The following is a 25821-nucleotide window of genomic DNA, read 5'->3' as shown; positions in this document are numbered from 1 at the left end:
TGAAAAACAAAAAAACTAAACAAGTGTCTTAGGTGTAAAAAAAAAAGTGTATTAAACAAATATGAAAACAAAGATTTGCGCTAACGAACCGGGATGGGGTGAGGAGAGGACTTTTGGGAAAATTCACAAGATCCGATTTTCCCCCCTCATCACTTTTAGGAAAATGGATATCTTTTGTTGAAATTTTATATAAATACCTTTTAAACGGCATAGATTACGATTAGAAAGAAATTTGTGGGGGAACTTTTTTGAAGGGAGTGGGAAGAGGACTTTCAAAGAGAGAGAAATTCATAAATTATTTTTTTGCTTGAGATGTGCTAAAAACAACAGCTTAAATCGCCCTTAACTTTTTTTCCATAGTGAAACCATATTCGACACCGTATTTATGAATTTGTTTCTCTCTCCATGATACTTATGATTGTTTTAAAAACCTTTTTCCATTACTCAAACGAAAAATAGATGAATCTAATTTTTTTTTCAAACTTATTTCCATTACACTCAAGCAAAAAAAGTCTTCGTAAGCCCCCCCCCCTCGAAAAGATTTTCCCCTCAAATTTCTTTTTGCCGTTTCAAAGGTATTTATATAAAATTTCATAAAAAGATATCCAATTTCCTTAAAGTTATGAGGGAAAAAATCGCATCTTGAGAATTTTCAGGAAGTCCTCTCCTCCCACCATCCCTCTTCGTTGGCGCATATTTTTGTCTTCATATTCGTCTAATACACATTTTTTTAAACACCTTTTACACTTTGTTTTTTTTTTGTTTTATTTTGGTGACCGCGAATCAAAATAAACATTAACGTAACTTATTTTTAATATTTTTTAATATTTAAGTTATTTTTCTACACTAAGTACTGGGGGCAATTTGTTCGACCAAAATTCTTCAGAAAGCTGCCCCAGCATGGCCACAGTTTAATGAGTGAAACCAAGTAAAGAATAAAAGACCTATCACTGTCGTTTTTATTTTAATTGATGCCGCTAATTGCCAATTCCAAATTCTTGGATCACGATTCCAATAAAATACGAAAATATGAGGATTATATAAAACAAGTATCAGTCCAGTTTCCCTAGATTTCAATAGTTGCAGGTGAAAATGGAATTATTATATAAAAAGAATAATACTAAAAATAAATTTCTAATCTCGAAAGTAAATATCTGTCGACGAAGTAAATACGAAACCATGGCTGTAAAGGTTACTGACTTCCGGTTAGTGAATTTTTTCCTCGTTCTTCATCTTTTGCCGTTTCCGGTGTCGAGAGACAAAAGTTGGGAATCGAGATTCGTTGCCGTCGTTAATTACTTTCCACTAATTAATTACCCACACACACACAACACACACACAGCGTTATATATATATATAGATTAAGATTGTATTCGTTGGGCGATGACGGAAACGGCTGGAATGCTTTCCATTGGGACTTACGGGGAGAATTCGGACGATGAAAACGATGAGGAAGCCTTGAGCGACGAAGTTGACTCCCCGAGTCACCCTCAGCATCACCACAACAACACCAACAACAACAACACCATCACACCACCCGGCAAAGACAGCACAGAAGCCGTGGTGGCCGTCGACAATATTTCAGACGATGAGATTAGACCCGACAGCGAAGACAACAACAACAACAGCAACAATGCCATGAATTCCGTGAAGTCTTCTTTGCTCGATTTCAAAGACAATCGATCGGACGACGGAGCGAAAGACTACAAACTAAAGAAAGCCAAAAGTAAGTCAAATTATTGCTTTTATAATATTATCTTGTCGTCTTTTATGCTTTTACTCGACATTCTTTGCCCTCCTGGGGCACAACTCTACCATAAAATAATTTGCTTGGAGCATATTTTCTCTTCTTATTCCATCTTTTTGCCAATCTGGGACATCAATGTCTTTTAATTACTTTTGTCCACCCGACTATTTTTGTGTCTCGGACTTTTGGCATTCCTACAGATGGAGGATCTAAGAAAAGATCCCAGATGGAGACTCCTAGAATTGAATAGGAAATTCTTTGGACAATATCGAAAGATGGCCAAAGAGTTTTCACCAAAGAAAACAACCGACTGATTTCTTGTCCTTTTTCCTTCTCCATTCCGTTCCGAAGGTTCTGGAAAGAGGTACTAAGAGGTAGGTACTACCCTACGATACTCGTACCCTGCTAAGATGTGTAGGAAATATTTTAAAAGATAGAAGGAAAATAAATGAAGTAAAATTTGCCTTAATTTTTATCGAAATTTCTCAATCAAATTATCGTTGTAAGCCTCGGTAGACACATCGTGGAACTCCTACATGGACGCTTAACCGGCTAGATATAGCAGCAGTGTCTTCCCCAAACGGCACAAACTGAATAATTAATTATTTCGTTTGTATATTATGGTTTTATGTTTTTTTGTTTCAATAATTGTTATTGCAATTAAGAAACTATTTTATTTCCCAGTTATTCGAGTGAATAAAATAATATTAAATAAACCGGTGGAGCAATTTCTGGTCACCGTTATTCGATGGTGAATTTGACTTCAAAATTTATCGTTCTGTAGCTTGGATGTAAATTTGTTTCACCCCCCACTGCAATCTGAGGTTACCCCCTAAAATAAAACCTGTTTTATTTAAATAGTATTTTCCCCAGGCCATCTTTTACTGTATTGTGTTGAAGCAGCTCAGTAAAATTTGACAACGGAAATTTAAAAAACCGACTCGGCAAAAACGAAACGTATCCAAGGATCCGGTGTGGATCTAAATTTACGGAGAAACGAACTTCTTTTCGGAATTTCATTTCTTGCCTAAATAATATATTCTATAGATGAAAATATTCAGTAAATACTATTTCAATGGTGGAGGTAAAGGACATGGAACTTTCGGTTATTGTTTTTAGTTGTTTTTTTTCTACAGAAACCTGCTTTTGTGACTGCGGGGATTCCGAATCTGCCCCCAAAAAACAAAAAAAAAAACGGCATTTCAAAATTTTAATAGCCCCTACCCCACTTCCCAATTTTTTAAACCTTTTTTAGAAATTTTTTTGTGGGGGAGAATACGACTTCCCCCAGACACAATGGAGAATGTGATTCTGAAAAAAAAAAATTTTTGTAAAATTTCAATTTTTCACCCCCCACTCCACTCCGCCTTCTCCACCTTTAAATATCTGAGCCAGATCCAAAAGCTGGATTTTTGGGCGGTGTGTGTTGGGGGCACAGTGCACAAAAAATAAGTAAGTAAAAAATCGGCACAACTTAAATACAGAGGTTCCGTAGGGTTAGGGTAAGTTTTTAGGGACCTCTGTATTTAAGTAGTAGCGAATAATATATTTAAAGAGGGAAAATCGTCGAAGGATGCCCGAGGGCCACACTTTATAATCGCTGCATTAGATTGGGACCATAAAGTAAATCTTTCGAAATTTCATTATATTGAATAGGGTTTTTTTCTTTTTCTTTCATAAATAAAATTTTTAGTATTCCTGTGTTTCATGCAGCGGGAAATACGATTGTGAAAGAAATCTTTTTGGTTAATGTCGACATTATTACCCTTTACCCCCAACACCCTTTTTCCGAAGAAAAATAAGGGGTTTGCGGCACATTAGGCATCCGTAATGCAAGCCGTTTAAAAGGGATTTATATACAATTTCATTAAAAGGTATCCGTTTTCCTCAAAGGTACGTGGGAAAACTCGGATCTTGTGAATTTTCCGAAGTCCCTTCCCCCCTATCCCCATTGTTTTCGCCGCATTTTTGTTTTCAGATTCGTTTACTACACCTTTTTTTTGGATTGTATTTTTGATCCCCAATTCTGTGCCCTTTTCTTTCCCCATGAGGTAGTTATGTTCTTAGAAGTTCAACATGTGTGTGTGTGTGTATTTCAGCCGGCTTTATGTACGGAAGCGTCTGTACATGTCGTCGTCTGTGATTCCGAGTCAGCTTTTCCATTTCTTCTGTCCTTTTCCTTCCACTCTGATTATTAGAGACATTTTTAATTAGCCACAGGGGCTCATACTCTTACTCTCTTTTTACTTGTTTCAGTCATTTGACTGCAGTCATGCTGCAGCACCGCCTTTAGTCGAATAAAATCGACCCCAGGACTTATTCTTTGTAAGCCTAGTACTTATTCTATCGGTCTCTTTTTGCCAAACCACTAAGTGACGGGGACGTAGACACACCAAGTGACGGGGACGTAGACACACCAGCCTCAGTTGTCAAGCAATGGTGGGGAGACAAACACAGACACAAACAAACACATACACACACACACACACACACATATATATATATATATATATATACACACACACACACGTCGGGTTTCTTTCAGTTTCCGTCTACCAAATCCACTCCCAAGACTTTGGTCAGCCCGAGGCTATGTTAGAAGACATTTGCCCAAGGTGCCATGTAGTAGGACTGAACCTGGAACCATATGGTTGGGTAGCAAGCTTCTTACCACACAGCCACTCCTGCGCCTAGTGCAATTTTAAATTTATCTTTCTTTAAGACGGACTGTCACATAAATCTTATTAACATGGGATTCTTTCCCCTTCCTGTGTATGTAATTTAAACTAAGAGATGACTGTTTTTAATGCCATCATTTCTGTTTCGGGTTTTGTGACTGACTTTCAGTCTTGTGTGTAGGCGTAAGACTTTATCATTGCTGCTGGATCAGATATTGTGGTAATTGTGAGTAGAGCAGGGGGTCACCTGAATCAGGATCAGGTTGCCTCCCCCACCCCCTGCCCAAAGACTAGGGGTGGCAACCTTGTCGTCTACTGTGTGTATTAAAATGTTTAGTAGTCGAACAAATCAACCCCAGAACTTATTTTTTGTTGAGTCTTGTACTTATTCTGTTGGGTTATTTTGCTGAATGCTAATTTACAGGGACATAAACAAACCATCACTGGTTGTCAAGCAGTGGGTGAGTGAAGGACAAGCACAAAGATATACACACACACCCTCGACAGGCTTCCACACAGTTTTCATTACTTGCAAGGCATTGGTCGGTCCAGGGCTACAATCCTATTATAAATTCAAATGATGTTTCTCTGTTTCGTTTTTATGTTTGTTAACTCTTCTTAGACCCTTCATGCAAGAACAAAGAAACTCAAACCAGCAACTCTCCTAATCTCAGGGAATGTCCTAAGGGGATCTGTTTTTTCAAGGGTCGTCTAATTGGGGCCCTACTGCCTCCCCTTATTTTTACTGCATTTTAAACTAAATACATAGCATAAGCGACCAAATTGGAGCAATGGCATTGAATTTCATACCATGAACTCCCAGGGAGTATCATCGTAAGGAGGCTCAATTTCTGAAGGGCTGCTTAAATGGGGCTCCGCTGACCTCCCCCTATCCTGTTTTTACTGCATTTACCTCACTGCTATGCTTATTGATTAAACTATGATCAGCATTTGCAGAAATAAGTTTGAGTATTCTAAATACCTTCACGTACACGTTTCAGGTGCGGTAGTGTGGATACTTATATTTTGTCGTTTATGAAACTTAATGTTTAGTAGAGTATACTCACCCAAAGTACTGTGCTGTGGGACTGAGCCTGAAGCTATATGGTTGCAAGGCGAGGTAAATGAGGGCTGCTTAGATCTTCTGGCCCATCAAATGTTAATAAGCTTTGTCGCATCAATAACTCGTGACATATTCTTTTAATATTAATATAGAGCCAGATTAAGACCAACCGATGCCTTAAGCACATCCCAACAATGGTTCCTCCCTTCTCCACTCTGCCATTGTTCAACTGACAAAACATTAACACACAATCCTTTCTATTGTAGGAACAAGGCCAGAAAGTTTGGAGGAGGGGTCTAGTTCAACACATCGACCCCAGTATTCAACTGGTACTTATTTTATTGACCCTGAAAGGATGAAAGGCAGAATCGACTACGCTGGAATTTGAACTCAATGTAAAGCTGGAAGATATACAGCTAGGCACTCTGCCGATTCTGCCAGTTTGCCGCTTTCATTATTAAGACACAAAATTTACTGTTCTAAATGTGAAATTGTTTTCTTCTCAGCCAGACCCTGCAATTCTTAAATACAACCTGTTTTATGATTTTCATTTATTTCACACTAAATAGCAGTAAACAGGTGTTTCATATTGCTTTATGTCTGTTTTTCCTAGGTAGCTTGGCTGAGACAAATGTATTATCCTTACTTAAAACCAGGCAAGAGTTAATGATGCCTTTCCTGTTGCTAACCTTCACCTGTTTTTTCTTGTAGGGATCTCTTATTTTATGTCTTCAAAGGCACAATGCCAGCAGACAGGCTGTTGACCACAATGTCACCACGTCTAGCAAATCAGTTTTACAAAGAACTACAGCAAATATAAGCAATGATAGACACCTGCATGTTTATATATATAACGTCTGCTTTCCATGCTGGCATGGGTTGGACGATTTGACATGTAGCTTATTAGCAGGGAGCCGTCCAGACTCCAGTTGTTTTTCATAGCATAGATTTTTATGGTTGGATGCTCTTAATGCCGACCACTTAACAGAGTGTACTGGATGCTTTTTATGTGGCACCGGCACCTGAAAAGACAAGCCTGCATGTATGGAAGAGAGCAATTTTACTTAGCTTGATGCACCTTATCTATCTATATATCTATTTATATGTATATATATATATAATATATATATATATATATATATATGGAAGCACTCCGTCGGTTACGACGACGAGGGTTCCGGTTGATCCGAATCAACGGAACAGCCTGCTCATGAAATTAACGTGTAAGTGGCTGAGCACTCCACAGACACATGCACCCTTAACGTAGTTCTCGGGGATATTCAGCGTGACACAGAGAGTGACAAGGCCAGCCCTTTGAAATACAGGTACAACAGAAACAGGAAGTAAGAGTGAGAGAAAGTTGTGGTGAAAGAGTACAGCAACGATCACCACCATCCCCTGCCGGAGCCTCGTGGAGCTTTAGGTGTTTTCGCTCAATAAACACTCACAACGCCCGGTCTGGGAATCGAAACCACGATCCTATGACCGCGAGTCCACTGCTCTAACCACTGGGCCATTGCGCCTCCACATATATATATATCCTCATTGTCATCATTTCCCACCATCCCTGCCTGCCTGCAGTAGAATGTGTATTAACCTGTGATAATTACCTCCATAGCAGGAATCTGTATTATTGGACATTCCTCCTCATGTTATTTTCATCGACCATACTCTTCCGTGCTGGTTTAGAGCATGTTGGAAGTGGGTATTGATTAAATTGGGAGCTTTCCTTCTTCTAGATTCGTTGATTTCACTGCAATTAAACAGCTCAATCCACTTGTACAAAAATATATTTAATTCCATTGGTGGGACTCTAACAGGAACTACAGTTCTGGGTCAGAATGGACTTGTGAGTAATGGTAATTAAGGGTGGACTCTAGGCTCCTTAGAATTCCAGGACATTTGAACCAGAGCCTCACCATCAGACCCAGCTTAATGTCACACCCATAGTGCATATGTGTGTGTATATAAATATATATATATATATGTGTGTGCTTGTGTCTCTTTGTGTCTGTTTGTCCCCTGCCACCACTTGACAGCCACTTGGAGTGTTTACATTCCTGTAACTTACCAATTTGGCAAAAGAGACTGATAAAATAAGTATGAGGCTTAAAAATATGTACTGGGGTTGGTTCATTCGATTAAAAATTCAAGGTTTTTATCCCAGCGTGGTCACAGTCTAATGACTGAAACAAGTAAACGATCAGAGAGACACACACTCGTGTATAACTATATATGGCAGGCTCCTTTCAGTTTTCATCTAATCCATTTACAAAACATTGGTTGGTCTGGGATTATAGGGGAGAACTCTTGCCCCAAGGTGGCACACTGTAGAATTGACCCTAAACCCATCTATTAAGTAGCAAGTTTCCTAACTACACACCCATGCCAACAAAATATTTAAAAAATAACCTTTACCCCTTTATCATTCGGGTTACTCAATTAAATGTAACGCTTGTTTGTTCACATTGCAATTAATCATGCATTATCTCCTAGCTTTGAGATTTTGATGATGTCAGCATTCATATCTGGAATGACATTGTAGATTAGGGGTGGAAGGTCAAGTCTGGTTGGCTTGAACATAAAACAGAATATGTGGGTCGGATGTAATGCTAATGGGTTAAGAATACTCAGAGCTGTGGCTTGGGCTGTTGATGCTCACTGCCCTAAATTCTGCCAAGGATTTTTCCTAATGGATGTTAGTTATTGGTGTAAAAGCCAAAGAGACACCATTCATCAACTGGCAGTTAATCCTAAGAGAGAAAGAAGAAACAAAGAACAGCTCCTTCCCTCACTCAGGATGTGGAGGTCTGTGGCTTTGTGGCTAAGGTGTTGGACTCGTTATGCGATTGTCGTTTCAATTCCTGGACCAAATGACACATTGTGTTTTTGAGCAAAACACTTCATTTCACGTTGCTCCAGTCATCCACTCACCTGGCAAAAATGAATAACCCTGCGATGGACCGGCGTCCCGTCCAGGTGGAGAATTTATATGCCAGGGAAACCGCGAAACTGGTCTTTATTGATTTGGTATGACTCAAAAAAGAAACTTGACCTTTTTTATGAACCTTGGCAGGATGAAAAACAAGTTTCACCCTAGTGGACTTGAACACAGGGTACTGACAAATTAAGTACCAGAAGGTATTCTCTTTTTGTCACTGAAATGAAGTTTAAACTTGGTTCTCCTTGTCTTCCGTGTTGAGCTTAAAATACAGGGTGTTCAAAAAGTCTCTCCACACTATGTATTTTATTATAAGACTAGCTGCATAGCCCGGGTATGTAAGAGCCCCTAGTAGGCAACGACTAATCCCAATCTAGTCCTTTCCCTCTAGGGAACGAAGGCTCATGTGTAGGTTGCAAATGTCTTCTCTTCACTTCCAAATAACTATCAAACAACTATCGATAATTCAACCCAACCAATTCCTACCAGGAAGAAATTACATTCGAGACTTTACCCCCAACTTTACCCACTTCTGCTAATAGCTGCTGCAGCCGCAAGTTATTCGAATACTCTTTTTGTTTAAACTTTACCTTAAATTTTTAATGTACCCTAAGGGTCCTCGGACGCTACTTGCAAACTCTTGGTTTATTATAAACCGCTTTTGTCGTGTGCATCAAAAAGCCTTTTCCATTCGTTTGTTCAGTTTGGTCACTTTTCGTTGTTGTCACATTGCTGCCTGCTTATTTGCTGTTTTTGTACATTTTTATACATTTTGGGATACTTACCCCACGTATTCCGAGAGTTAAAAAGGTCGAGTTGCGTCCCCTAGACAGTCTGTGGTTTGTGTTTAATACACAAATCGGTTTGCTATGTGTGCCACATATGATTTAATTAACCGATTTTTTCCAGTAATAAAGTATCCTATTGGAATAAAAAGGGCCATAGAACTCCTTGGAGCAGACATGATGCTTGCTGTGAATTTAAAAAAAAATTCCTGCCAATTTGTGAAAGATATTGTTGAAAATATGTCATCTTGAATTTGAACGCGATTTCCCAAAATGGCATGATTTTATCTAATGGTAAGGTATTGCATGGAAAACTAACGTCAGAATTAAGTTTCTTAGGGTAACATTAAGCTTCACCATTAGTTTGGTGAACATCGATTGCAAGTTGCGAAAACTACAATAGAAAATGTGTTGCATATAAAAAGCATAGATTCTCGACCCCATGTCGAATTTATCGATTTTTTTCAGAACTGGGGGAACTTTTCAAAATTTTCGCTGCATTAGTTTTGAATTATGACATTGGGCTGTGTGTGTGTCAAGTTTCATCAGAATCGGTTGAAAGCCATGGTCAGGGTGAGGGTACAACCTGACAGACACACAGACAGACAAACTGCCATTTATATATAGAGAGATGGTATAAGACTACAAAAGAATATATTAGACTTTACAAGAGTTTAAAAAAACTTTATAAGAGGTGTTGAAAGTGTTGTTCTTCATTTTCGATACATAACTTGACTCTTCTCCACATGTGGTGTAATACATCCTGGAGAGTCAGGATGAGAAAAATTCACTGCAGAGAGACTTTTTGAACCCCCTATACTTTTAAATGGGCCTGGATGTGTGGTTAAGATGCTTGCTTCCCAGCCATGTGGTCTTGGGTTTAGTCCCAGTGTTTGGCACTTTGGAAAAATATCTTCTACAATAGTCCTGAGCCATTCAAAACCTTGTAAGTAGAACCACGGGCAAGTATCTTCTACTATAGCGTCAGGCTGACCAAAGCTTTGTGAGTGGATTTGGTAGACGAAAGGTGAAAGATGCCCGTTCTAAGTATGTGTGTGTGTATGTATGTGTGTGTATATATATATATATATATATATATGTGTGTGTGTGTATTTATGTCTGTGTTTGTCCCCTCATCACCACTTGCCAGCTGGTGGTGGTGTGTTTATGTCCCTGTAACTTAGCAGTTTGGCAAAAGAGGTCGATAGAATAAGTACCAGACTTAACAGAGAAAAAAAAAATACTGAGGTCGATTCACTTAGCTAAAAAAATTTGTTCAAGGTGGTGCCCCAGCATGGCCGAAACAAGTAAAAACAGAAAAAGATACATACAGACAGACACACAAGACTAAGGTTTGCTTGAGTTAAGGTTTTTAAAGTGAGAAAGTTAAAACTAGGGGGCAGATGTAAACAAACCCTTTTGTTACCATAGTTCTGTTGGGGTACATTGCTATGGATTTTGAACATAATGGAAGAATTCAGTAAAGTAACTTAGTCGTTAATAATCTGGTGTTTGGAATATAAATTAGCATAAAATTTTACTCCAAAGACTTCAATTGACTTTAAAACAGGAATTATCTATCGTAGAAACTGGAGCACACGCAGGTGGGTTGCTCTGTATGGAAATGGTTTCAGAGGTCTGTGGAACCCTAATTAGTTCTGCATCTCTGATTTTTCAATGAATTGTTCTTGTTGTTGTTGTGACTCACAGAACTTTACCATTTCCACATTCAGTGACGTGTGTTCTCCTTGTTTTTTGCAGCTCGTTTAGTGTCCTATGGCAATGATTTTGAAGATAAAAGTGAATCGGAGAAGGAAGATAGTGATGTCGACCCTGATCCTGAGAAGTTCCTTGTCGTAAGTTATTTTCTTAGTTTCACATTTTGGATATTGTAGTTGTTGTTACTCTCTTTTACTGGTTTTAGTCTTTGGATTGTGGCCATGCTGGGGCACCATCATCAAAGGTTTCAGTTACTTTATTGAGTCATTAAGTTACATGTTGGCCTAAAACATCACATTCATTTTACACCTGTAAACACACATATATGATGAGGTGATGACAAGTGACCAGGACCTTCGGTCAAGCCAAATGAAATCATAATCACGGCTGATGCCAGTGTCAACTAACACCCATGCCGGTGGCACATAAACGCACCTGTGCCAGTGGGATGTAATAAGCACCCATTACACTCTTGGAGTGGTTGGCATTAGGAAGGGCTTCCAACTAAAGAAACCATGTCAAATCATACTGGAACCTGGTGCTGCTCTCCAGTTTACCATTTCCAGTCAAACTGTCTAACCCAGGGCTGGCCAACCTCAGGCCCGCAGGCCGCATGTGGCCTGCAGGCTTTTATCTTGCGGCCTGTTTGATACTTTCTTGAAATGGGTTTATTTAAACAAACATTTTTAAAAACTTATCAAAAATTAAAGATTGTAATGAAAAGTAAAAAAGAAAGAAAGATTCTACTGTTTTTCCAATGATGATATTTGATGTTGAATCAACGATCATTCATTCATTATTGTAATAATAGCATGAGAAAGCAAAATGCTTTCAATTCTGTCAGTTTACAAGCGAACCCCCCCAAAAACTTACTTTGAATAAAGTGGCCCGCAATGTAATTTGAGTTGGCCAGGCCCTGTCTCACCTATGCCAGCATGGAAAGCAGACGCTAAATGATGATGATGAGAAATGCTTCCATATCCTTTCCATCTTCCAAATTCCACACCATGTTACATGTGTAGCAAATTCCACACGACCCCAGTGCCATGCAGTGGGATGGAACTTAAAACCAGATGATTGGGGAGCAAACTTCTTAACCTGTCGGCTGTGCTTTCATTTTTATTCCATTGTTTTCAATTAATCATGTATTTTATCTTATGGCTTCAAGGATTCGATGATATGATTATTTTTAGAATGACATTGTAGGGTAGGTGCGAGAAGTTGAATCTGGTTTGTTTGAACATTACACAGATTGAATGTTTTGGCCAGATGTGGTCAGTTTAAATGCTGAAGGGTTAATAACCTTTATGTATTTCAGTTCTGGCCAGAAGAGACTGATATTTCTTGTTTCTTTCCAATGATGAACTTCTGTGCTTGAAATATATCATGGTTGTTAAGCTTACACTTTTTCACATTGCTTTATTTTTTTTTCTGTCTTTGTAGGTGAGTCAAGATAAAGATTCTATATTGAAACCAGAACAAGCCTGTAAGTATATCACTCACTTTTCTGTTTAGCCAGTCATCCTTGATCTGCTGGAACTATCAGAAACCTGCCAACCATGATCATCCAGTCATTTTTCAGAGATTGAATTCTTAGCGCTCCATTATTTATTCCATTCTTCCTTTTTTTCCCCCCCTCTTGCTGAGGCTATATTTCTAGAGGATTTGGTAAAATATTTCCAACTTTATGTATTAGTAGTTCTTTAGCACTGATAGATCTACAATGAAAAGCTTTCCTACCATGACCATTCCATTGTTTGGTACAGACAAGACTACACTATCTCATGTGTCCTTCCTATACTTCTGAGATTGTAGAGTTGTGAGGGTTCCTGTAGTTGTCTCTCTCAGTACTTGCCAACCCTTCGTGTGCTGGTGCCATATTAAAATGTTTCCAGTACACTTCTGTAAAGAGGTTGACCCTAGGGAGGGCATCCAGCCATAGAAACCAACCATGTGCCACCCAATAAAAATGCCTCAGTCTGTGATGATTTGTCCGACCCATGCCAGCATGGAAAGCAGAGATGAACTGATGATGATGACTTAACGGATTAAGTGACTGTATGGATATGTCCTTGTTAGTTTGTTATATATTGCTGGATTATGTTATTATTTTTGAACCTAGATTAAATCATGACGTGTTGCTGTATAAATTTGATAGTCACCAACTGAAATCTCATAACTTACATGTAAAAAAAATATTAATATGAATACTATTACAAATGCATTGGTATTAAAAGGATCAAGCTGGTGGTTTATAATTTGAGTGAGATTTAGCTGATATTTCTAGCAAGTAAAACAGCTGTGTAGAGGCACCCCTTCCCCATTGTTATTTCAGATGTGTCTGACACTTTAGTACACCAGTTCACTTAGTTGTCAGAAATACTATTCAACAGATGCTGTAGAAATGTTGCTCGTTAGGTAATATCTCTCATTCGTTAAACCCTATCAAACTACCAAAGTTAATTATCAACTGTTAAAAGTGCTCCAGGAAATATTTACTTTTAAATTTGGTCTTGAAGATTTTATCCCTTGTCTTCTGTTTCTCTGAATGCCCCCTTGGACAAAGATCTAAATTGGCCCAAACTGTAGGATATTGGGGGTAGATAGAGATTTTTGCATTGGCTGAGGTAGTTGGGTGGGATGTTTCAAACTTGAATGATTAAAAGTTAACAGATCAAAAGCCTCGTAACAATCACCATTCCATCGTCAAGTTTTGGCAACCCTGATCACCCTTTCACACAATCCAAATATCTCTCAACTAATGGAGATGGCCATTAACTGCAACATCTTCCAACATCTTGTATCTTTCTGCTTCTTCTCAGCAATGTCCAATATGGCATCCATTGAGCCAGAGTCCACTGAAGACCTCCTCTCTTTCATTAAATACCTTTGGACTAAATTTCATGAAAGCAATATTGTTGTTGTTTTTGACATTAACAAAACATTCCATTATAATTGGCTTGTGATTCATCAATGAAAATTGCCCACCTTTGAGCACCACTCATCTCTTAAATCGGTAGATTCCTATCTGATTGCACAATTATAACATGTCTTGATAGAGCATGAGTGAACCAGGTCAAATTGATGAGGTTAACTAGACTAAAACATGTCTATAGTTGCCTCCCTTGGCTGAAAACAACAATCCGGCTTTGAAACATTTTAATTTTCAGTGATTAATTCTTAAATTCTTGGAATTATTTCCTCTTTTAAAGTCCGCAACAACTTATCGCGAGGTTTCTTTTTCTTCTTCCCATTAAAAAGTTAGAAAATTCATCAAGAATTTTTTTTTTATATCCATCATTCATTACATCACTTCTCCCTTAATTAACTTCTCTTTTATTGATTAACCTTTTAGCATGCAAATTACTTTGACAAGTGTAATGCTTATTCATTTTCATTGTTTGAAATTAATCGTGCATCATCTCATAGCTTCAACGTTTCAATGGCGTGATTGTTTATTTTTAGAATGACATTGTTGATAGGTGGGAGGGCCAGATCTGGATTGTAGAATATTTGGGTCAGACAGGGCCTATTTGACCCCAGCATTCAGATTATTCTGTTAGATTTAATGCTTATTTATTCACATTGTTCTGAATTAAACATAATCTCATAAGCTGTTAGATTTTGATGTGATTGTGTATTTTTAGAGTGACATTGTAGGGTAAGTGTGAGAGGCTGGATCTGGTCAGTTTCAACCTAAAACGGTAGAATATTTGGGCCAGATATGGCCAGTTTAAATGCTAAAGGGTTAAATCTCTCTCCCTTTCTCTCTCTCTCTCTCATATTCTTCAATGTTTCATATCTGATTACGCTTCTCTTCATCAGCTTCTTTATCTCGAAGTGTACAAAACATGGCTGCTGATGAGATACAACTCCCACCAGAACCACCTGGTCGATGTTCTCGAGCTTTACAGGTAAGCACACCTTGCTTTTCAATCATTCATGATTCCTTCACTTTTTATTTTCTCTCTTTCATTTGTTCTTTACCTCCCTTCAATTTCTTCCTCCCTTCCCTTTAGTCCTAGGTATACTATGACTGAAAAATTATAGAACGCTGACAGCCTTAACAGATTTCACTATTTTCCTATTAACCTTCCCGAGGCAGGCCCTGGTCCTAACATCCAAATTCTGCTATGGTTGACAATATATTTTATGCTTTTGGGGTTGATAAAATAAGTACCAAGCAAGTACAGGCATCAATGGAATCAACACCCTCTGCAGTACCATTGCTGACCTTGTGCCAAAATTAGAAAGTGTTGTTGTTGTTGTTAGAGCAATGGATGTATTATGAAGCCAGTGGTTACGATTCTTTATGTCGAGTTGAAATCCCTGCCAAGTTAACCTAAGCCTTTTATTTTTCTGGGGTCTTTAGAAGAAAGTGCTAGTTAAGGACAGGGGTTGATTCATTTGACTACTCCTTCCTCCTCAAGAGGTTAGGACCTTGTTCCCTGTCTTAAAATAAATTCATCATCACCATTATTATTATTATTATTATTATATTTTAAAGGATTGACTATTATAGTTGTTGTTATTAAGGTAACGAGCTGGCTGAATCGTTAGCACGTGGGGCAAAATGCTTAGCAGTATTTTGCCTGTCGTTACATTCTGAGTTCAAGTTCCACCAAGGTCAACTTGCAGCCTTTCAGAGTTGATAAATTAAGTACCAATGAAATCCTGGTGTCGATGTAATCAATTGTCCCCCTCCCCCAAATTTGAGGCCTTGTGCCTTGTGTAGAAAGGATCATTATTATTATTAGTAATCACGTGATCACGTGACCGACCAGACCATCAGATATTGTTACACATCGCTGGCCACAATGCGTTCGCATTGTTTTAGCCTTCGAACGACGCCACCCCGCTGGCTAAGCGAGCAGGCCAACAGAAGAAAGAGTGGTGAAAGAGTACAGCAGGGATCACCACCCCCTGCCGGAGCCTCGTGGAGCTTTTAGGTGTTTTCGCTCAATAAACACTCACAACGCCTGGTCTGGGAATCGAAACCGCGATCCTGCGACCGCGAGTCCGCTGCCCTAACCACTAGGCCATTGCGCCTCCACATTATTAGTAATATTGTTATTTAAAGCAGTGAGCTGGCAAAATCATTAGCACACTGGATGAAATGCTTAATTGTATTTCGCCTGTTGCTGCGTTCTGAGTTCAAATTCTGCTGAGGTCGACTTAGCCTTTCATCCTTCCGGGGTTGATAAATTAAGTTACAGTGAAACACTGTCCCCCTCCCCCAAGATTTCAGGCCTTGTGTCTATTGTAGAAAGGATTATCATTATTATTATTAAGGTGGCGAGCTGGCAGAATCATTACCACATGGGGCGAAAGCATTTCGTCCGTCTCTATGTTCTGAGTTGAAATTCCTCCATGGTCAACTTTATCTTTCATCCTTTCAGGGTCGATAAAATAAGTACCAGTTGTATACTGGGGCTGATGTAATCTACTAGTCCCCTCCCTCAAAATTTCAGGCCTTGTGTTTTAAGTAGAAAAGATGATTATTATTATTATTTGTTTCAGGAGAAAATAGCCCATCACTATAACAAAATGAAGCAAGAAGGTTGTAATTTAAGTCTAAGCATTCAGAAACGGAAGGGTTTTCGAAATCCAAGGTATGAGGACATTATTATTATTATTATTACTGTTGTTGTTTGTATTTCAGTAACCTTATTTTTATAATTTTTTTTTCCATTGTGTCTCCTGGATATATGTACAGATGCATTTTGGTTTGAAATTACTCAATGTAATGTGTCTGAGACACCTAGTGGTATTGTTTCTGTATGTCTGTGTAACTTTTGGGATGCTGTGTACATATATTGTAAATAATGTGTGTGTATTCACTAGGGTACTCTTTAGCTATTGAGATACTATATGTAATGTGTATGTATGTCCTGGTCCTCTACATATGCTTTTTTAACTGCTGAGGTACTCTATATGATGTCGAGATATAAGCTTCTATACTTTTTCATAGATATATGAACTGTTTATTTGACATATATCTCTAATTTTCTGCCTGTATTATTCTAACAGTAATATGTAAATTATTTCCAATCTATTTGCAGTATTTATGAAAAATTAATTGAATTCTGTCAAATTAATGAGAAAGGCACAAATTACCCACCTGTAAGTCTTGGATTGATTCCTACCTTGTTTATATATCTTTTATCTTCTTACTTTACCTTTAGTTTCTTCTGTTAGCTTGTGGGGGTGGTAGGTGTTGTTTGTTGGGTTGTAGTCCTAATACAGCTGACCTATGGTCATCAGAGACATTCTGACCATTGTTGCTACACAATGGACCTGAACCAGAAACCCTGGGGTTGGGAAGCAAATGTCCTGACCACACAATAAGTTATTTCTACTGGTTTAACCCTTTCATTACCAAAACCCAGCTGAAACCATCTCTGGCTCTGTTAGTACAAATGTCTTGTTTTCAAAAGTTTTGAATTAAAATCTTCCACCAAACCTTAGTTGCAATTTATGTTCCTAACACTAGTTTAATGATAACAAAGTTATTTTACTAAATTCTTTGTTATATTCAGAATTAATTGAAAGAAACACAGAGCATCTCAAAATAAATACGGTAACAAAAGGGTTAAATATGATTTTCTGACAAAATAAATTAAATTTTGAAGCTTTCCTTTGATTTTTTAATCAAAAAATTTTTTGGGGTCAAAATTTCACATTTTCATTTTATATTTTTCAGGAAATATTTGATCCTTTAGTCTGGGGTTCCGACTCTTTGTATGATTCCTTAGGTAAGAGCTCAAACATTTCTGTCTCTTTACTACTACTACTAATGTGTGTGTATTTCACCTGCTTTCCTATTACCACTTGGCCTAGCGGTAAAGATATTTGGCTCATAATCGATAGGTTGTGAGTTTGATTCCTGACAGCGCATTGTGTCAGGTGTGCACCCTTTGTCACACCCAATGCCAGTTGTATCCTGATCTATTGATTTGACTGTGTCACCTGTCCACTGCTTTAATTGTTGTAAGCCTTGTGGAAATGAAGGTACGAACAGCTTCTCTTGCTGATACCCCCCAAAAGAAAAAGTTGCTGGGTGTTGTGTCAGGGAAATGTCTGTATGTGTATGTGTGTGGGGGTAGATCATCAATAGTTAATCATTCACCCCTGCGTAGCCAATTCAGCATTCTAGAAGATGCTGGTTGAGGTAATCGTGTCTGGGTCTATGCCAATGTGGCAGGGCCCTGTCTTGCTGCATAATGAAGTCAGGGTACCTAATCTCCCACTTGGGCCAACAACCAAATGGACAGCATACTGAGGTAGGTGCACCCTGTAACAGTGGACTATTCATTTTGAATTACTCTGTGTTGTGTTTATAGATTGAAGGGCTTCTGCATTTTTCACATAAAAGACATTGGTTAGCATAAACTATGGTAGAAGACACTAACCTGGGGTACTGTACAGCAGAATCGAACCTGGAACCACAGGGTTGCTTAGTGAACTACTTAACCACACTGCCATGCTAATTTTCCTTTCTTTCTTGGTTTACTTTTATTACTTTATCCCCTACTACTATTTCAGTAATCCCTTGACTGTCGTGGGTGTTATGTTCCAAAAACCTTCCACAGAAATAATTAAAGTCTAAATATGTATATTTGTCAGTCGCAGAAACCCCCGCGATGTACTGAGGAGTCTGCAGTCTAAATTTACACATATTAGCCAGAAAAATCCACAATGTACTGAGTGTGTGATAGGTGAACTGCGATATGGTGAGGGATTACTCTACTAGTAATAATAATAATAATAGTAATGATATAAATATCATTTGAATTCCATTTGTTTCCAGATAAAATGCAGAAACTGGACATGGAGAAACGAGAGAAAGAACGCAAAGAAAGAACCAAAGTAAGTAACCCAGACGTGTCTCTGTTGTCTTTTACGTCTATCGTCACATGTGTTCTTGGGGCTGCGTACTCCTAATGGTACACGTTCCTGGACTGTTGTGTACCCCTGGTATTACAGACGTTTCTGGAGTGTGTATCCTCAAGATTAAACATGTTGCTCTATCAGAATGGTATTCTCTAAAGAGTTTTCCTAAACGTGAATCAGGCTCAGTCTCCAGCTCCCCACCTTCTCACCCTGTGTGGTGTGTAGCTTTTATCATTTACTTGTTTCAGTTATTTGGCTGTGGCCATGCTTGGGCACTGCCTTGAAGGATTTTAGTTGGATGAATTGATTTTATTTTTTTAAAGCCTGGTACTTATTCTATCGGACCTTTTTTACTGGACTGTTAACTTACAAAGTGACAGGGACGTAAACACACCAACAACGGTTGTCAAGCAGTAATGACACATACACACCAACAAAACCCACAAGCTTCTTTCAGTTTCTGCCTACCAAATCCACTTTGGTTGGTCTGAGGCTATAGTAGAAGACACTTGCCCAAGGTGCCATGCAGTGGGACTGAACCCAGAACCATGTGGTTGGGAAGCAAGCTTCTTACCACACAACCACACTCGCACCTGTTTGTGTGTGTATACACACACACATACACACAGCTAAGATTCAAGATTACCAAATTTGATTTTATATCCCTGTGTATAAAAGAAAAATTTCAAAATATCAACACAAGACGTTTATGTATTGAACATGTTCCAATGGCTTGATATCATCATCATGATCCAGTGTTTTAAATCTGGGTTTTGTCTCCGTTAATGGTAGCTGGATCTACCTCAATGCCATAGGAACCGAGGTAGGCAGGTGCAGCCCACCCCAACCTTTGGGTTGGCTGCTGCCCATTCTCCTTTGCTATCATGAGACTATTTTGGAGCTGGATTTTCTACAGGGAAGATCCTCTTGCTTACCCCCAACTTCAGTTTCTAGACAGTGGTCCAGAGACCAAGGCCTCTACCACGATTTTTAAGAAATGGGGTGGAAAACTAGCTCAGGAAGGCATTATATAAAGACATTATATTCATGTAGTTTAGTGTAGAAATAAAGGTTTCTAGTTTTACTACAATCGGGGAAAACTGTGAAATGGTTCAACTAGTCATTGGTAAACTTTGACCTGCAGGCCTCATGTGGTCTGTGCAACTTCTTGATTTGTACATCATCATCATCATCATCGTTTAACGTCCGCTTTCCATGCTAGCATAGGTTGGACGGTTCAACCGGGGTCTGGGAAGCCAGGATGCTGCGCCAGGCTCCAGTCTGATCTGGCAGTGTTTCTACAGCTGGATGCCCTTCCTAACGCCAACCACTCTGGAGCCAGAGGAGGCTGGCAAACGGCCACGATCGGTTGGTGGTTTTTACATGTCACCAACACGGACGCCAGTCAGGTGGCACTGGCATCAGCCACGTTCGGATGGTGCTTTTTACATGCCACTGGCACAGGTATCATAACTACAATTTCCATTTGATGTTGATGTTGACGTACTTGAATCAATAGGTCTCCTCAAGCACAGCGGGTCACTCTACGATTCAAGGTTAGCACAGCAGGCCGTCCTGCGAGCCATGAACTCATTTCATTTGTCGGGTCTTCCAATGAAAAATTACTTTGAATTTTTTTGGAGTGTAGCCTGCCTCTCAGAACAGGTTGCCTAGGTCTGGGTTAACCTAAGCTATGAGATTTTAAGTTTTGTGTTGTTGCATGTAGTAGTAGTAGTAGTAGTAGCAGTAGGAGCTGTGTGATGTTTGATACAAGATTACCAGTAACTGTAGTTTAGTTTCTTTCAGTTAGACTCAGCTACTTCCTGTCTGTGAAAAGTGTATGGCAGAAAATTGTTGACATCTTTTTATATATTATTTCAGATTGAGTTTGTAACAGGGACGAAGAAATTGTCGACAGAAGGACCAGTTGGTAAGTTGCTCTACATTGATCACCATTGTCCCCTCTACCAGCAGCACCACCACCACCACCACCACCACCACCACCACCATCATCAATTTTGTTTTAACTCTTTAGTTTTAGTCATCATTATTATCAACATCACACAACCACACCTGTGCCTTCATCATCCTCATCATTATCATTATCAGTCATCATCATCATATTTCTCATCATTGTACATACCATAATCATTCATTCACTCAGCATCATCATCATCATCAACTTCATTATATTATTCTTGTTAAATTTTACAAATTCAAAAAGAAAATCTTTCTTTCCAATTTCAGAGAAGAAACGCAAGACAAAGTGGGATGCCCAGCCGCAGGGTGTTGCCGCGGCACCAGCTGCTCTTGTGCGGCAACCAGTGGTCACATCGGCAATGTTAAATGCAGCCAGGGGCGCCCTCACGACAGCAGTGACTGGCACAAAGAGTACGGTAATTCCAGCCCTTGGTAATATCCTCAAGAGCAAATGAAGACCTTCGCATTCCAAGATTGCAAACCTTGGAATATTCCTCACTAAACAGACTTCCTTCAGCACCCGTCTCTTTCCCTTCTACTCATTCCTCTTTCTTTCTTTCATGTTTGGATGGATGCACCGTATTTTAATGTGTATAAGGAACCCCCTAATTTTGGGGGTTTAAGATTTGGAAAAATGGTTTTGTAAGGGGTTATAATACTGTCCATGTATAAGAAACTCCCATATTTTTTTAACCTAATTTTTGACAAAAAAGGGTTTCTAATACATGTTTGAATTGGGTAATTTTTTTTCCCCCTGAAAGGAGGGAACTGGGAGTTGGCCTGGTCCTTGCTAAAGGTACTTGAGAACCAGGTAGAAGCAATGTAGGGGACTGACTCCTTTCCCTGCTAATCATTGACACCAGAGTATAGCTGACACTTTTGTTGATTTCTTTTTTTTTTTTACCCGCAGATTTAAAACTAATTACTACCAAACCAACCAGAGCAGGATTTGAACCCCAAAAATTGTGGAAGTCAATTTGGTAACAACATCATAACATCCTGGCTAACACCACATGATGTGGGGATATCTATGTGGTTGCATCGCCGGCTAGAAATAGCAGCCAGATATCCCTCAAATTGCTCCCTTACTATCTCAGTACAGTAAGGACACATTGATGCAGTTCATGACAAAATAAGACATGATGGTCATGGCTGGAATATCTTTGATCATTCATCTGCTACATTAGGGCTGACCTGTGGATAAACAGCAATTACATCAACTAATATTAATTACTATATTATATTGTAAATAATGTAGTCCTAGATATAGTGACTGAATAGACAGGTTGGTCATGGCTGGAATATGTTTATGGTGTTTTTTTTTTTAATATCATTTGTTTCAGTCATTAGGCTGTGGCCATACTGTAGCGCCGTTTTGATGAACTTTAGTTGAATGGATTGGCTCCAGTCCTTTTTTTTTATTTTAAAGTTTTGTTCTTATTCTATTGGTTCCTTTTGCTGAACTGCTAAGTTACCGTGACATAGACACACCAACACCAGTTGTTAAGTGGTTGTGGAAGATAAACACACAAACATGCATGCAAGCAAGAAAGCTGAATTACCCAGTAATACTTGGAAAACTGGGGGGTTGTTTCCAGTTCCTGTTTAAATTACAAATAGATTTAGAAATACACGGTGACATAGAATAGATTCACAAATACTGGCAAGTAATACAGTTGAATCATAAGATTGATTGATTGAAATGGTCAGGTAATATCAAAGTGGAATTGGTAGGTGGTTGGAAGAATGAGAGGATTGATGATGTGCAACTATGAAACGGTTGATGGTTGATTATTATCAATTTTGCAGAGCCTCTTGACATACTACATTTTTGGTGTTGCCCTCTGGAGCATAAAATAAACAAATGATTTGGATTGTCGACGCTTGAGCATCCTTCATACAGCTAGCCATGGGGGTGGGGAACAGGTTCTGCAAGGTTTAGGCCTACCATGTCCAAGGACTGTCCTTGGGCCTTCTTTATGGCCATTGCAAAACTCAGTTGTACAGGAAATTGTAGTCGCTTGAACTCAAATGGGGTGTCTGTAGGAATCAGAGGAATTTGTGGTATGAAGACAACCTCACCACTTGCTTTGCCAGTGAGAATGGTTGACTCTAAGACTCTTGGCATCATCTTGTTGATTGTAAGTCATGTACCATTGCGAAGCTTGGGTAAATTCAGGTTTCTTAAAAGCATGACTGGTGCACCAACCTCGAGGTGGGAGGCTTGCTGGTGCCAGGCTATTCAAAAATTCAGTGGGATAGTTCACAACTTCATCGGAGTTTAGCAGAGTCAACTGACTTGTAGCTGCAATGCTCACCAGGAAGCTGATCCAGGAGTTTGATGTTCAGATCATCCACTGCACCTCTCGTGAGTTGTGTTGTGTCTCAGATCTTGCAGTGCCCTGTCAAGAGCCTTGAAGGCACCCTTAGGCTCATTGTTACCTCATCCCAGATGATCAACTTGCACTCACTCAAGAGTTTACCTTTTATTGTGCCATGATTGATGTTGCCGGCTGCCTTCTCTCTCTTGGACAGGTCCAAAGGGAAGCTGAATGACAAATGGACTGTGCAGCCACCATTTAGCCAGGTGGCAGCTATTCCACTTGAGGCCACTGTTAGGGAAATCTGTTTCATTTGTTGAATTTTAGTAAATAGAAGGTTGATAACAAATGCCTCGTCAGTTCCACCCGGAGCATCCAGGAAAAATAGACTTCCCCTTTCGCCTTAATCAAGTTATAAGCATCCCTTTGGTTCCCTATCTGTCACTGCTTGTTATCAGTAACATATGCTGTCATTTGTTCGGTATCATAGTTGATCTCCTGCATGTACTCAATTGCTATCAGGCCAAAAGTGGCAATTCCTTGGACTTGTGTGTCCATGTCAAGTAGTGCCTCATTGTAAATTGCATCATTGATGTTGATATTTTCGGCTGAGCTCCGTCTCTGAATCCTGTGCAGGATGTCCTCAGCCAGGCTTTCTTTGTGGGTCTCTCAACACAGTTGACTTGGCACTCTGCTAATTGCTGCCTCCCCCAGTGTCTGATGCCAGTGGCTATCATCCTCCAGTCGCCCATGTTTGGAACAGGCTTCTCTGTAGGTCGTACTGACCTCTTCATTGTACCTTCGCAGGTTTGTGAATGATGTAGGACCTCTGACAGTGTGCAGCAGCAGACACAAAGATACGCTCCTACTGATTGAGATGCACAGTGTACATCTGCCTGATGGCCACGGTTCTGAAGACACGATTCCCTTCCTAGCCCTCAATTTGTGGTTCTTGCTTGCACCTGTTCCCTCTATTGTGTGCTCAGGTGTAGTAGACAGGTAACTCAACATACAGCAGTGTTCTTGTAAACAGGTCAATCTGGCATAGCTTGAAGAAAGCTGTCTGCGGGGTTTTGGGCAGTATCTTCTGTAAAATACACATGCTGGCCATTTTCAAGATGAACAGCCAGATTCACCGCTGTTGGATGCTGCTCGCGAGTGTAGTGAGTGCTTTTTACGTGCCACCGGCACAGGTACCAGGGGAGTCTGGCAGTGGCCACAATTGGTTGGTGCTTTTAACGTGCCACCAGCACGGAAGCCAGTCATATATATATGTAATACATACACACACCTTATATAAGAAATAACAAAACAGCAAGCATGAGACTCACCAAATCTGCAACTAGATAATCAATGAAGCTTTCTTTCCTTTTCCCTTCGTCACAGTTTGCTGTCTTCTTCTTTGAGTTTCATCATTGGTCTCCAATGCCGAATCAAAGTATGACCGTTTCGAAGGTCTTGATGTGTTGTCCAATGTCCGTCTGTCTAAATCTGTTTTGTCCGTTTCTGTGTTTGAGTTTGGACAAGTGCCTTCCTTGAGAAGCTGCCCAACTATAGCAAACGGCTGGTACACAACATCGTTCACGTTTTTTGTCACCTACAATAGGAGAGATGCTGCATGACCATCAATTTTTTTGCTGCCATCAAACTTGCTCCATGAGACCTGTTGTTTGTCGGAATCCGGTGGCATATTTTGTTTGTCAGAATTTTCAGATTTGGTATACTGAAATAATTAACCACTTTAAATCCAATTTTGTTATAAGTATTAAAACTTACTCTTGCCTTCAGAAAACACATTTTCTGAAATATTTTACCTTTCACTTGTTATCAGAGACTGATAAAAAACGGACAGGTGTCAGTTTGTTCAGTGTAACATCTGTCGTTGGACATATTGTAAAAGTTTTGACTGAGTTGATTCACTAAAACATATGCGTTGGGATAGGAAGAAATGAAAGAACAAAGCATTAAAATTCGCTCTTCCCTTCAGATGGAAACTGGAAGAAGCCCATGTGTGTGTGTGTCTCTCTGTTCCCTCACTGCTTGACACTCCTGTAACTTAGCAGTTTGGCAAAAGAGACTGGTAAAAATGTACTGGTGTCAATTTGTTCAATTAAAACCCTTAAAGTGATGCCCCAGTGTGGCCACAGTCCAATGATTAAAACAAATAATCTGTAAAGCCTTGTGTTATATGACTTTAAATATGGTCAGAGGTCACCATGAAGATTTGGGTATGGTCAGAGGTCACTATTATCTGTTGCCTAAGTGTCTGAGGTCAAAGTTCACTATATTTTTCCCAGTTGGTGCGTCTGAGAAAGTGAAGAATTTTCTGCATATAATCATAAAAATATATTCATCTCCAAGTGTTTCCAATTCCATCCCACCCCGTCTCTTGTGTTCATCTTGGATGCTGAAAGACTGAGTTTGTAAATATTGTAAATAAACTTCTACTTTCTTAAATTATTATTATATCTGATTTATTCATCAATCAATTAAATGTCAATTCATTTTTGTTTGTAATTACTTCTACTGTTTTTGTGACTTTTTATTTATATTTGCTTATGCCCAGCAAGAAAGGTTGACACAATTTTGGTACAGTTGAATAATTGTGTGTTTTTGAAAATATCTGTACAGTTGAATAGAAGTGGAAGAACCTAACATCAATTCTATAGAACGAGGTAAAAAATATTTTTCATC

General features: G+C 39.2%; 1 protein-coding gene across 2 annotated transcripts; it reads left to right on the top strand.

Moving 5' to 3' along the window:
* The first annotated feature begins 1090 nt into the window (after positions 1–1090).
* On the top strand, positions 1091–25587 carry LOC115220254 (SAP30-binding protein). 2 transcript variants are annotated; one of them, XM_029790347.2, is made up of 11 exons: positions 1091–1726; positions 5755–5817; positions 10976–11070; positions 12377–12419; positions 14759–14847; positions 16454–16545; positions 16996–17056; positions 17637–17688; positions 18744–18802; positions 20708–20756; positions 21074–25587. In XM_029790347.2, the coding sequence occupies exons 1-11, from the start codon at positions 1384–1386 to the stop codon at positions 21259–21261; spliced, it is 1134 nt and encodes a 377-aa protein (XP_029646207.1). In that variant the 5' UTR covers positions 1091–1383; the 3' UTR covers positions 21262–25587. The 2 variants fall into 2 exon arrangements, with proteins under 2 accessions (XP_029646207.1, XP_029646209.1); XM_029790349.2 differs by lacking the exon at positions 5755–5817 and having other exon boundaries at positions 1099–1726.
* Positions 25588–25821: the final 234 nt, after the last annotated feature.

The sequence above is a fragment of the Octopus sinensis genome, linkage group LG16 (assembly GCF_006345805.1).
Source record: "Octopus sinensis linkage group LG16, ASM634580v1, whole genome shotgun sequence".
In the NCBI taxonomy this organism is placed as follows: Eukaryota; Metazoa; Mollusca; class Cephalopoda; order Octopoda; family Octopodidae; genus Octopus; species Octopus sinensis.
Note: the sequence above shows the minus strand (reverse complement) of the source record. Positions and strands in the feature narration are given on the sequence as shown.

Bases quoted from the DNA above. Each gene is read 5' to 3' on its own strand.
- LOC115220254 (XM_029790347.2), top strand. From the start codon at position 1,384: ATGACGGAAACGGCTGGAATGCTTTCCATTGGGACTTACGGGGAGAAT. The intron at 12,420-14,758 runs GTAAGTATATCA...TCTCTTCATCAG, and splicing joins ATTGAAACCAGAACAAGCCT to CTTCTTTATCTCGAAGTGTA. The intron at 16,546-16,995 runs GTATGAGGACAT...ATCTATTTGCAG, and splicing joins AAGGGTTTTCGAAATCCAAG to TATTTATGAAAAATTAATTG.